The following is a 12,503-nucleotide window of genomic DNA, read 5'->3' as shown; positions in this document are numbered from 1 at the left end:
TGCGAACTGCAATGATGTGGAAAATATGAAAATCCAACGAGCCCTTAACGAATGTAAGTCTTTACTAACGACCTACTACCACTTACAATAGTCCATCCATCATTCTCCCAGTGCTGCAACTATACTTATCTATATCGACAGAACCAAAGAACTTTGCAAAATAGTCACCACTCAGAGACTTCGAAACTATAATGCAATGCTCAATACAATCACCTACAACCCACCAAGGTTCGAATCTCGCGTGCGAAATTTCAGTTTCTTCTTCCGATTGTAGAACAGCAAAAATTTGCTCCATTGCGGGGTTGCCCATTCGTAAAGCGGCAAATTGCTCCTCTGAAAAGTAGCAATTTGCTCAATAGTAGAAGGAGAAATTTATCGGTTTGCCCCTTTTTTGAGCAAAATTGCTCAATTTTGTTACATAGTAGCACTTCACATAGCGGCAACTTTTATATATTCTAGCAATTTTCTGAAATATAAACAAGCAAACGATATTCATTCGAGCAGTTTCTGTTATACAAAACGGCAAATTTGCGTGTTTGTAAAGTGAATTTTGCTACTTTGCTCTTCTGTATATCAGCCATAGCGTTTTTACACACTAGCACAACAGCAAAAGCCGCAGGAAATATACATTCCAGCTAATTGGCACTTTTTTGCTATTTGCTCCTTTGCTATTTTGTAACTGAGCTCAATGGTGCGCCGGATAACCGAGCTGTCAAAAAATCACCAAAAGACGAAGCGTTCTTTCACGAGGAGTTCAGACTATACTAATCCTAGCTGACTCGTGTTGCATCGCAACAATTGAAGCAAAGGAGCAATGCTTTATTGACTAGGAAACACAACTCTAGTAAGGCTGCACTGGATACATAAATTTAGCCAGATATTGGTGGAATTTACTTCACAACGAGGTAGTAATAAGATGATGATTTAGATAATTCTCAGCCTAGCAGAGATTATCATAAACAATGATATCTGTAACGATGCTAGATAGTTTAGTTCAGCAGGTGGTACGAGAAGAACACTAACACACCCAGACTCCCTGGGTATGATGAGCATTCGATAAACCAATGAATCCTATTGATAAACAACCTAATTTATCGTCTCTCGAGACCGTTCTTCTCGGGTTGCAAGAAGTTGTTAATGACATCATTAACCACGACATCCAAGTTGGCCGCAGCCTTCTCCTCGGATTCCCTATCGGACATCTCACAGTAGTACTTCAGCTTGGGCTCGGTACCAGAACCGCGAAGAGTAACAACGGCATTGTTATCGAAGTAGAGAGTGATCATCTGCTGGTCAGGAGTAGTAGGGAGAACACTCTTCTTGTCATCCATTCTTGAATCATATCCAAGAGTGACATCACGAATACCAGCGATAGTAGATGAACCCAAAGTCTTAGCGTAAGCACCGTTGTTACGGAAATCGTCAAAGATCTGCTTCATAACCTTAAGGTCGTAGCACAAGAAGTAACCGTTATTGTTGGCGAAGTAACCAACAGTCTGACGGAGTTCTTCAAGACGCTCGTAGAGAGTAATACCCTTCTCACGACGCCAGTAGTTGGCCATTTCAGCCCACACAGAGGCAGCAGTGACACCATCCTTATCGGGTACAGCCATAGTCAGAGCGTAGCCGATAGCCTCCTCGTAAGCAAGGCAATGGACGAGCTCAGGGTTCTCCTCGATCATCTTGAGGGAAGTGTTAGCAAGCCACTTGAAACCGGTCAAGGTATCGGTATAACGGCAACCATAGTATTTAGCGACAGCAGCTAGCATCTTGGAAGATACCGTAGAATTGAGAACCAAGCACTTCTCGGCCGGGACACCACTGCGGAGTGCCATCAAGATCGAGAAATCTCCGAAGATGGTTCCGAGCTCATCACCACTGAACTGATGCCACTCGCCGTTCTTCTGCTTCTCACAAGCTGTGAAACGATCAGAATCAGGATCATTAGCAATAACATAATCACAGTTGTTCTCCTTGGCGAAAGCTAGACACAGATTAAGAGCACCCTTCTCCTCAGGGTTGGGGAACGGAACAGTAGGGAACTCCGGATCAGGATGGGCCTGGGGCTCGAAGACCTTAACGCACTCTTCCGGAATGTTGAATCTCTTCAACAGACCAGTGGTGAAGGGAAGACCGACACCATGCATAGCGGTGTAAGCGAACTTCAAAGTGCACTTCTTGTTCTCCTCGGGGAAACGGCAAAGCTCATGATACATCTGGTCGAGGTAAGTCATAAGGACATCATCATAAGGATCGATGATCTTAGACGCGTCCTTGAGGTAACACTCTCCATCAACATCCAGAAGCTCAAGAGCCTCCTTCCAAGGTACGAGATTCTTAGCAATAGAATCAGAAATCTCACTGTCCATAGGAGGGATGATCTGAGCACCGTTAGCAGCATAGACCTTGTAACCGTTATCCATCTTAGGGTTATGAGAAGCAGTAACCTGGGCACCAGCACAGCAGTTGTACTTCTTAACCAAGTAAGGGTTGAATGGAGTGCAAGTAGTAGCCTTGTCGTACAAGTAGACCTTAGCGCCTTGGGAAAGGAATACAGCGGCGGCAACGTGAGCAAAACGTCTGGAGTTGTAACGACCATCAAAGCCGAAGACAACACCACGCTCAGCAAGGGCCTCCTTACCGAACTGACCCTCGAGGTATCTGCAGAGACCCTGAGAGGCCTGCATCACAGTGAGGCAGTTCATACGATCGAAACCAGCACCCATACGAGAACGGAGACCAGCAGTGCCGAAGACCAAACGCTTCTCGGGGTTCAAGTGCTCGGCGATATCCTCCTCAGAGAAGGACGAAGCCTCATCACGAGTGGCCTTATAGAAATCTAAGGAAAGCCAGTATTGGAGAGCCTTGTTGGATGAAGACATGGTTTGATAGAAATAAATATGAGATGAGTGGTGGAGGTAGGTCGGAGGGGTTGAGGAAAGCTAGAGCTGAGCTAAGTAGACAATAACACAATCCACTGAGCAACGACGCATAATACACAGCCCAGCAGTTCTTGGTCATAGACCTCCGACTGACGTTCCTATTCCGATGCGACGTCATGGTGGCTATGAACGGGCTAGAGATAGCGACTCACGAGGTGAGACTACAACACGACTTGACATATAATGATGGATGTCACCACTCTAGTAGTTGCTACCAGGTTAGTTAGCAGCTGTAATTGGCCGTATACGTCACATGAGAAGAATATTCAAGGGAATAGAGTGTAACAGTGCTATTCCGTATCCACGATACTTGAGAAAGCAGACGACGGGGAGGATCAAGAATAGGGTCGATTTTTTCGCACTGGATGTAAATTCTTTGATTATATGTAAAGTTGTTCAACTCAAAAAGTCCATCAGCATGGGTACTCCCAAAATGCCTCTCCAGCTAACATATTGCGGGAACGGGATTTCCTAATCCGTCTCTGCTTAGACAATCACGTCGTAGAGACGGCAGGGTTGTATGTGTGAATCGATCACATGGGCGCAGTCGTACGTTTACCAAACACAAGCCATAAATACACCATACTGAGCTGATAACACACTCTGAAGGTGCCCCAGCGTCACTAGCTATTTCTGCGTCGGCTTACAACGGGTCGAACCATCGTATGTTACCGTAGTAAAATTCCGTGTAGATGTTGTTGAGATGAGGACACGGAGACTATGCGGCAAGATGCCAGCAACTCAATACCACAGACGGGTGGTTAAAAGGCTATGTATCTCGATGAACGTGTACGCAAACACGTTGCGACGCCACTTGCATTCTTGTGACTTCTCAACGACCTGGTTTTCAGTGTGGAACACTGAATTCTCCCGGCCGCGGCTAGCAACTATCATCAATACTGGATAAGTCTTGCTAACAAGAACGACTTATGGCCATAGAGAGCCTTTACAATAATCAAAATTCAATGAGGATACTTATGTGGGACGACATAACAAGGGACTTAAATGGATTGGTCACATAGATAAGATAAGATAAGACACGATTGTGCACCACGACTAAGATGGACAAGATTCACCACCAATGCGGGCTTATCGGCATCAAAGACGGGTAATTGAATGACAGAGATTCACCTTTTCCCAGGATAATTCGGTGGGGGGAGTACTTGTACTGGAGGTAGATGGTCCAACGTCCAAGCGTAGCCATCCGGTGATAAGTCAGGCCTTGGAATGGAGGTAGATGTACTTCCGTCTGACTTCAGAGGCGGTACTTTGACAAGATTAGATACCCACACACGACAGGTAGATTGGTCAGCTCCCCGGATAATAACCGTACCCTTGTGCTTCTCGTCAACCGCGTCAACAATATAAGGACCAGCCACTCTGGACGATAGTTTGGATGATTGACCCGTAAGATGGAAAACTGTATCGCCAACAGAGAGATCGCACGGACGTCCATGGTGAGCCAGAGTTCTCGCCCTACTAGCCTCCTTGAATGTAGTCCAGTGGTTGAGATAATCAAGCATGCGTATGGTGAAAATCTTCTTGCCACTATCTCTGACGCGCTCAGCAACTGTGGGTTGGCTCACAGTAGTCAGCTTCTTGGCGAGGTCGTTCACTGATGTGTTATTCACATTATAAAAGTGGTCAATGTCGTAATGTGGGTGAGCCACCAAGCGGGGGCTGAGCCACGAGTCAGAGTTATAGGGGGCATCATTGAGATGGTTGGCGACTTGTACCAACTTATCAAACCAAGTTCCCACCATGGTATCGTCAAATAGACAGGCCTTCAACGCCCGGCTCAATTCACGGTGAGATCTCTCCCAATACGCCAAAGCCGGAGCATATACCGGACAAGCCAACTGTAATATGGACCGATCTCGACACCATCGAGCCGTTAGGTCGGAGACGAAGGTCTTGGCATTGTCCGTGATGAGTACTGTAGGATAGTAAACATTTGTAAATAGAAGGTCCAGAGTCGAGCAGATATTGGACGATGTGACAGATCCATAAATAGGCTGTAGCCTTTGAAAGCCCGATGCAAGATCAGTCATGACGAGCACAGCAGTAACTCGCACAGCGGCGGCCGACTGTTCACCATCGACCCTTACGTTAGGCAGGTAAATATCACACGCCTGAACTTGGCCTGGACGCAGATCCGCAACGTGGTGACAGCCAGCACTGGAGTTGAACTGACGGACGGCATTGCTCTTCAGACAAGGTATACACTTCTGAGCGCTCTAGCAACAGTGCGACGCTGCCTGGGCCAATAAAATGAGTCGGATAGGCGTATGGCCAGTTTTTGGGGACCCAGATGGTGCCATTCAAGATGCCGAGTGATAATAATCTTGTCGATGATGTTGTGAGCATGGCCAGAAATAACTCGCTGGCGAACCACCGTAGCATCTGGTCGTTGCCTTACTATTCTGAAGAGTCTGCCATTCGCGTCAAGCTCGAAATTGGTAGCTTGACGTTTCAGCCTCGCAGGAGAATGCCCATCAGCGACGGTACCATCCTTAAGGTAGGAGCGGACAGCACTATAGAACCCGTCGTTCTTGATGGAGTCATCAATAGCATCGTCAATTGTCGCCCTATCTGACTCTGATAGAATGGGAAGGCCTAGAGAATCGTTGAATGGAGTCGGTAGGGGCCCTGCTTGCGGAGCAGTGGCGCACAGCGCCGCCGAACCGGGTTCATCAGCTTTGATATAGTCGTAGGCCACATCGTCCGCGTCTGAACGAGAGTCATCCGAATTTGTTTTGCCGGGAACGTAGTTTGGGCGACGGGTCGGGTCTTGAAGAACTGCTTCTAGAAGCTCCATCTCCTCTGAGCCTCTCGAAGGAACCCTGCATCGGGAACCGTCATCAGCTAGGTTAAGTGCCGAAGGAAGATGTATCAGCGTAACCGGTATGGGTACCTCCCTCAAAGTCTGCCGTATTTTAAGGAGTTTCCCCAGATCGCTTCTGGAGTAGTTGCACTTTCCCTTTTTGCCGATGCAGCTCATCAACTCGGTCTCAGACTTATCGCTCATGCGACACAACCTCTGTATGTTAATCAGACTATCTGACATAATGATGGCTGTGGTATTGTTGGCGGGCGAAAGTCTGACCGCTGAGCATAGTCGAAGGAGTTCCTTAGCGGCTTGCAATAGACTGTGGAGTTCAAGCCTCGGTACCGTAGACGTTGGAGTTGATGTCGACTTACCATCAAGATGATAGGACCTCCGCTGGGGGAACAAACCACCACGACCACACAGTCTTGGACCAATAGGAAGTCCGTTGACTTTGGACCTCACGTCGACACACCAACCGATATTTGAGGCATCACAAGAGACCAATAATTGGCAGTGATGATAGCTTGATGATGTTGGACATCTCCATCGCACTGGTATGAACCTCGGCGTTGGGGGTAGGGCGGATACTGCTTTAGCCCAGCGGTTAACTTCTTTAACCAAGCCATTGGGAACAGCCTTGTTCCAAGTAAGGGCTGTAGGTACTTCGTCCTCCCTGGTCGAGTCCACCACTGATCTCCATAAACTGCGGCCCTTCATGCTGTACTCGATGTACCTCCCTAATGGATCATAGAGAGAGGCTAGAGTATGACTCACCGCCCGCTTGGTGACTGGTGAGCAGCTATTTTCCGGCAGCAGCTCGGCAGAGAAGACAGGCGAAAGCAGATCATTCCTTAGATGATAGCCAAGGAGCTTATTGTCGCTGTCGGTGTCCCACGATTGATATTTCTTAGCCACTGGGAAGCGAAACCCCCTGTAGCCGGCAGCGCCCTCCGCAAGAGCTGAGTGCCAATCGACCTGCGCTACAGAGTCGCCGGTGATAGCGTAGTCGTCTACATAGTCCAACAGTTGGAATGGCTGTGTTGGGTCGATTGGCAGACGCCTGAAGGCATCCTGTAGAACAGGTTTGCAGTGGTCGAAACTACCCAAGTCGTAGAAGTTAGGCCAGGCGATAGAATTGGTTGATTGTGGTGGAACCAATGTCGCCGACAGTTGCTTAGATTCTTCCATCCATACCTCAGTAGCTGCCTCCAGTCCCCCAGGGCTGGGTCCAGCCCCGAAGGGCATGGATGTCCATAGCACGACATAGGCTTCGGGCCTTGACAGCTGTGGTGTCTTCGTTTTCATCAATACGGTAGCGCAGCTAGCTGCTGATTTAGGGGTTAGTAATACTTGGTTGAACGCCTTTTCCGCATCCATGAACTTGCATAGAGGGCTTACACATACTTGGGCCAGAAAGTCCCATAGATTCCATCTGCTAACCGTAGGTAGGGTGAAGGTCTTATTAACCATGCGCATATCATATACCAGTCTACATGGAGTAGTGCTAGAGGTCTGTTTAAACACTGCTTGTGCAGGAATATACACCGGAGGATGGGCTTGTAGGTAACGGTCGTGTACCAGATGGGTTTGCTGTATACGGCCACTAGATTCATATAGTCTTGCAATGCTATGTGTGGGAGGGGGATGGGATAGAGTTTTTAGCTTGAGGTAGCCCACAAAGTCCGAGCAAAGTAGCTTGTCAATGGCGACGTTGATGAGCTCTTTCTGCTGGGGAGTTTTGCCATACGACGATCTTTGAGCTCTACTGACAGCTGCTTTCCAACCTTTTCCTTGCAGTGCTTCAAAATCGACATCACTGTTGTAGGTGAAGTCCGCGACCAGCCTCCCTGACCGAGTAGACTCTATGTGTATCGCTTCTCTTGGAAGCGTCACTGTCGTCTCTGGGACCGACGTTGACTCGGACTCTGAAAAGGCGTCGTTCTGGATCTCCATAACATTTAGTAAAGGTTGTATGCGTGAGAGCTCTATTTGGTGACGTAGTTGGCCAGGTGGAGCCGAGAGGGTGTGAATGGTAAGTTCCTCATCATGACTCCAATCGAAATGTATGGGACATACCTTGGTTACAGATGGCCTTGGCCTTATCGCTTTCGTAGACTGGGCTGAGCCAGCTTCGTGCGGGTTCCTGTGAGTGTCTACCACGTCACCAGTTCTGATCTTCACTCTTCCCTGTGGACTAAATTCTAGCTTGACCCTCAAGGCTTGAAGGGCTGGGACACCAATGACCAAGGGTAAGCTTAAGTGATGAACCACGTAGGCCGTAATTGTCGCTGTAGCTTTGGGAGTCGTCAGCACCAGAGAGCAAGTCCCCCGCAGTGGGACTCGGGATAGATTGTCAGCCAGTGTGGCATTACTACGCCCACCGGTCGCTGGCCATTTAAGGGAGGTGTTTCCCTTTCTGGCCAACGCCTGTAAGACATCGGCTCGAACAAAGGTGGCTGTGGCTCCGGAGTCCCAGAGCGCCCATGCGGTTATCGCATGTCCTGGTAGCTGAGGGAAAGCTAGCGAGACCTGTGTCTTTACTTGGGGGCCCTTCAAAGACTCAGAAGACACTTTTATGGGTTTGGTTCCGGTCTCATCAACTGTCGGGGGGGATGTCGTTGACAACGCAAAGATATCGGGCATGATGTCCTCGTCCGAGGGAACGTCGTCAATATTTATGACTGCATTTGACACCTTCTGCTGCTTATCCTCCTTACCATGACCTGATGTAGTATGGCCGTTGAGCTCCTCCTTGACTGGTTGTTGAGACCGTCCTCGTTTATCGCCTTGCCATTGGCGTGTCGAGCGAGAATGCTGTTTCAGGGCTGAGGCGCTGCGACAAGCCGCCGCGAAGTGACCTCCTCGGTTGCAACGGGCACAGACATTATTGGTTGCGGGACAGGTCTGATCTTGTGCATGACGGCGACCACACCGTGTACAGGCTTCCGCCGGTAAGTTTGGCTGTTTCAATGCGCAATAACGGACCCCTCTACAGGTTGGGTCGGCACAACCGCGCGCGCATCCCGGGGCTCCACTCGGTAATTGACCAGCATTGATACCATTCAGGTGAACCTCGTCGAGCTCTATCACGGGTGGGGGTAATTTAGGTGCCATAGAAGTCTGACCACCTCGCTTGGTTGGTGTGGTCGTCGTTGTTGTGGTGCTCGCCGAGTTGGGTGTTGATGTAGGATCTCCAGAGAGCTTTCCCCTCCTTCGATCTATCATCTCTTCCACCATTTTCTCCATGAATTCACTCAGACTTAGGCGGGAATGCTGGAGAAGCTTGCTCTGCAGGTCTCGATCTGCTAAGCCACAGCGAAGCTTAGCCTTAACTTCCCTTTCTGGTCGTTCTAAGCCTGCGAGCCGAAGTTCGGTGGTCATTGTCAAGACCTTGGAGATGAAGTTCTCGACGCTCTCATTTTGCTGCTGTTGGAGACCATTCCATGTTTGAAGCACCCCTTCAGAAGACGCCTGACTACTGAAGACTGTCAGAAGCTTGGTGCAGACCTTCCCTACTGTCACATCATAATCTCTATGACAGTTGGTCGGCCATTGTTCGCCAATCTCCAGCGAATCCTGTGCCGACTGGGTTGTATGTCGCAATAGATAATGGTAGAGCACTACCGTTGACATTCGACCACAACACTTCTTCATTTCCCTCTCAAAGGAGATGCCCGTTCTGTTATCGGCTACGCCTTTGAAGGGGCCGCCTTCCGGGGCCTTGAGGAGCTTCACCGCCTTCAGAGCATCCGTCAGTTCTCTGTCGGAGACGGGAGTAGGGCAAGGGTTCTGCCCGCATCCCGAGCATAACCCTGCTCCTCCTAGTGTTGGTGGAGCGTAGTTTGGCCCACAGCTCAATGGCTTGTTGGGGATCCTCTCGTCGGAGCTTGGAATGGATACGGGCACTCTCTCCTCCTGGGGTGAGATATGCTCTTCCTTGTGCGTGCCGTGCTCAACTTCAGTATCCTCCTTCTTGTCATCGCTCTCCTTTACGGCCTGCTGCTCTGCCATGGTCTGCAGCAAATTATTGGCCGCTTGCTGGTGCTCTATGAGCTGACCAATGGCTTGTGTCAGCTGATCCAATGCCGGGTTAATCAGCTCGGCCATAACTTGCGCGGCGTTGATCACGGGCTCGTCGTCACTATTTTGGCTCATCCCGGTAGAAAATTCCGTGTAGATGTTGTTGAGATGAGGACACGGAGACTATGCGGCAAGATGCCAGCAACTCAATACCACAGACGGGTGGTTAAAAGGCTATGTATCTCGATGAACGTGTACGCAAACGGCGTGTCCAAACACTGTCACTAAACTTTGTGTCCTAAATCACTAAATTTCAGCGCGCGCCATTATAGTCGATATATAGCGCGACTTCGTTTCAACGGCGTTAGAGACCGAAGGACCAAAAATCGAAGGGAAACAGATGAGCCAGAAACCCGAAGAGAAACAGATGAACCAAAAACCCGAAGGGAAGCAAGCTAACGAAGAGGGTTCAGCGGGCCAGGCGGATCTGTATCAAGTCCATGTCTCATTGGACAAACTCGACTCTCGTTTTGTGAGCTACATTTTGATTTACCTTCCAAGTTTTTTTTGAGCTGCAAAACCCAACACTATATCATTCACCATGCAGATCACTATACTTCGAAGTTCGAACAGTATGACTCATCGAAGATCACTTATTAATGATGCTGATGGGCTTTTCGAGCTTCGGTCGACCACAGGAGTGGTGGAATGTTTGATGTACTTGCACTTGATTGCTCAACTTGGGGACTTGTCAGCGAAACTTTTGACCTGAATTATTGAGTGGAAAGTGAATTCATCGACGCATTACGAGTTGAGTTGTTGGTTTGCGGGTTGACAGAGAAGTAATCGGTCCTAAGCCCCTGATTATTAGATGATCAAAGTTTCTTGGCATCCACGACAATGCATTTCTCCGGCAGAAGAAGCACGGTAGGTAAAAAGAAGACTGAATACCGATGCCAGACCTCTCGAAGACTTTTTCTCTGACGTGTCGTTAACCCTGTTGGATCTTTGTGGAACCTGGCAAGTAATAGCAGTTGATATAACCTCCGTCTCAAGTCTTGACACGCGAGATTTTTCACCCACTTAATCGAACAACTGTTCAGCCAGTTTGCGTTGATACCGTTCGCGTGGAGGAAGGTTCGAGCAGCCTCTCCGACGTAGGCGTATCTCTCTCTCTTCTCGTCAAAAGATATCACGTACGTTGACGGAGGGGAATCTAGCGGTAGCGGGTAGTAATAGCAACATCATACCTCATGCGGGAAAGGCCTGCACGGCATATAATAATAGCGGTTAGTCGAGTTATATGTTTGTCTATCCATCCACCTGGAAACGGTGTGAAGGATGTTCTTTTTCTCAACCTTAGGCGCGCATAAATCGATTACAGAGGCGCGCGCGTCTAATTTAGTGATTTAGGACACAAAGTTTAGTGACACGGTTTGTTTGCGCCTACGCAAACACGTTGCGACGCCACTTGCATTCTTGTGACTTCTCAACGACCTGGTTTTCAGTGTGGAACACTGAATTGTAAATATTATCGATTGTGTGGGCGCGCGCGATAGTCTAGACTCGTTCATGAACGTCTGTGACCCGTGGCGTTCGGTTCCTCATTCCAGAAGCTCCAGTGGTTCGTGAATAATGTCTGTATGTGCAACATGCGGTCTCTACTTTATGGACATTTTGTATGAAGGAGTTGAAGTACATGAACCAGGAACAGGGATACTGTACTACTTGGGACGTTGACAACCACTTCTCACATTAGAGCTTCACCACCCTAGTGATATGAAAAACACTAGTAAAAACATATTTTACTCGCCTTTTCCACCTAGTATTCCGCCACTTCACGTAAAACGGGTGAAACTCTATTCAATTGGTGGGAAAAGGTTAATCTTTGTGGTATCTAAAACGTAATTAAATATTGGAAATATTAAATATAATAGTAACTAAATATCTAATCTTGTAAAACTTGGCGAATAATTGGAAATAACTCTCGGTATTCGTAGTTCCATTATGAAGTTGTTGGACACTCGGGAATTCGTCGATGCCGTGTATATTCTGAACAGAAGTAAATTACGAATTTCCAGAAAAAATCTAGATGTACTTGCATTGAAGGTGTTCACACAAGGAATAATCTTCCGACGGTTATACAGCACTACTCGGTGTGGATTCTGGTAACTCTTCCGTCCTCCATAAAAGGATAACTTTGTCAATTAGTGTCAATTTCTATTTGGTTTGTCTGGGCGCGAAATATGCTTGGCAGTACTGACGTCCAGTTCACGACTCGTTGGCTCACTCCTATAGGAAGTGTTGGTATACGCTGTATACTGTCAGAGATGTGAACTAGTGTTGTTATAACATCGTCGCTCAGTCCTTATCCTACTTATGGGTTTATTATTAACCGCTTCAGGTTTCACTGCAACAACTGCTATTATTCCTGGCAAGAGTCTGAGCAGCGACGCCTCTCTGCTAAGAGTGAAGTTGACCCTAATAAACGGTAATACTTATAACCCCTTTGGGTTCGCTGCCTCGAGTGATAGGTTTTGAGATGCCTATGCTGTAGTTATGATTGTAAAATGCAGTACTCAGAGGCTTGGTCATGTTTGACGTCTCTTCAGTCGGTGTGGTATTACGAGCCGTTGATACGCGATGTTCCGATAAGAATATGGATAGGAAGGTCACTACGATGAAGTGAAGAACTTTAATTCGCTGTGTTT

General features: G+C 48.0%; 3 protein-coding genes across 3 annotated transcripts; all 3 read right to left on the bottom strand.

The window, feature by feature from the left end:
• Positions 1-1,091: 1,091 nt before the first annotated feature.
• On the bottom strand, positions 1,092-2,882 carry Pmar_PMAR003226 (phosphoglucomutase, putative; the record flags this gene model as incomplete). Its single annotated transcript, XM_002770891.1, has 1 exon — positions 1,092-2,882. The coding sequence occupies one exon, from the start codon at positions 2,880-2,882 to the stop codon at positions 1,092-1,094; it is 1,791 nt and encodes a 596-aa protein (XP_002770937.1).
• A 2,269-nt stretch (positions 2,883-5,151) lies between these two features.
• Pmar_PMAR003225 (hypothetical protein) lies at positions 5,152-7,017 on the bottom strand (the record flags this gene model as incomplete). The annotated part of the gene is made up of 1 exon (XM_002770890.1): positions 5,152-7,017. The coding sequence occupies one exon, from the start codon at positions 7,015-7,017 to the stop codon at positions 5,152-5,154; it is 1,866 nt and encodes a 621-aa protein (XP_002770936.1).
• A 2,015-nt stretch (positions 7,018-9,032) lies between these two features.
• On the bottom strand, positions 9,033-9,927 carry Pmar_PMAR003224 (hypothetical protein; the record flags this gene model as incomplete). Its single annotated transcript, XM_002770889.1, has 2 exons — positions 9,033-9,074; positions 9,106-9,927. The coding sequence occupies 2 exons, from the start codon at positions 9,925-9,927 to the stop codon at positions 9,033-9,035; spliced, it is 864 nt and encodes a 287-aa protein (XP_002770935.1).
• Between the last annotated feature and the right edge of the window lie 2,576 nt (positions 9,928-12,503).

Source organism: Perkinsus marinus, assembly GCF_000006405.1.
Source record: "Perkinsus marinus ATCC 50983 genomic scaffold scf_1104296964226, whole genome shotgun sequence".
NCBI lineage: Eukaryota > Perkinsozoa > Perkinsida > Perkinsidae > Perkinsus > Perkinsus marinus.
The sequence above is the reverse complement of the archived record's forward strand: the minus strand, read 5'-3'. Positions and strand labels throughout refer to the sequence as shown.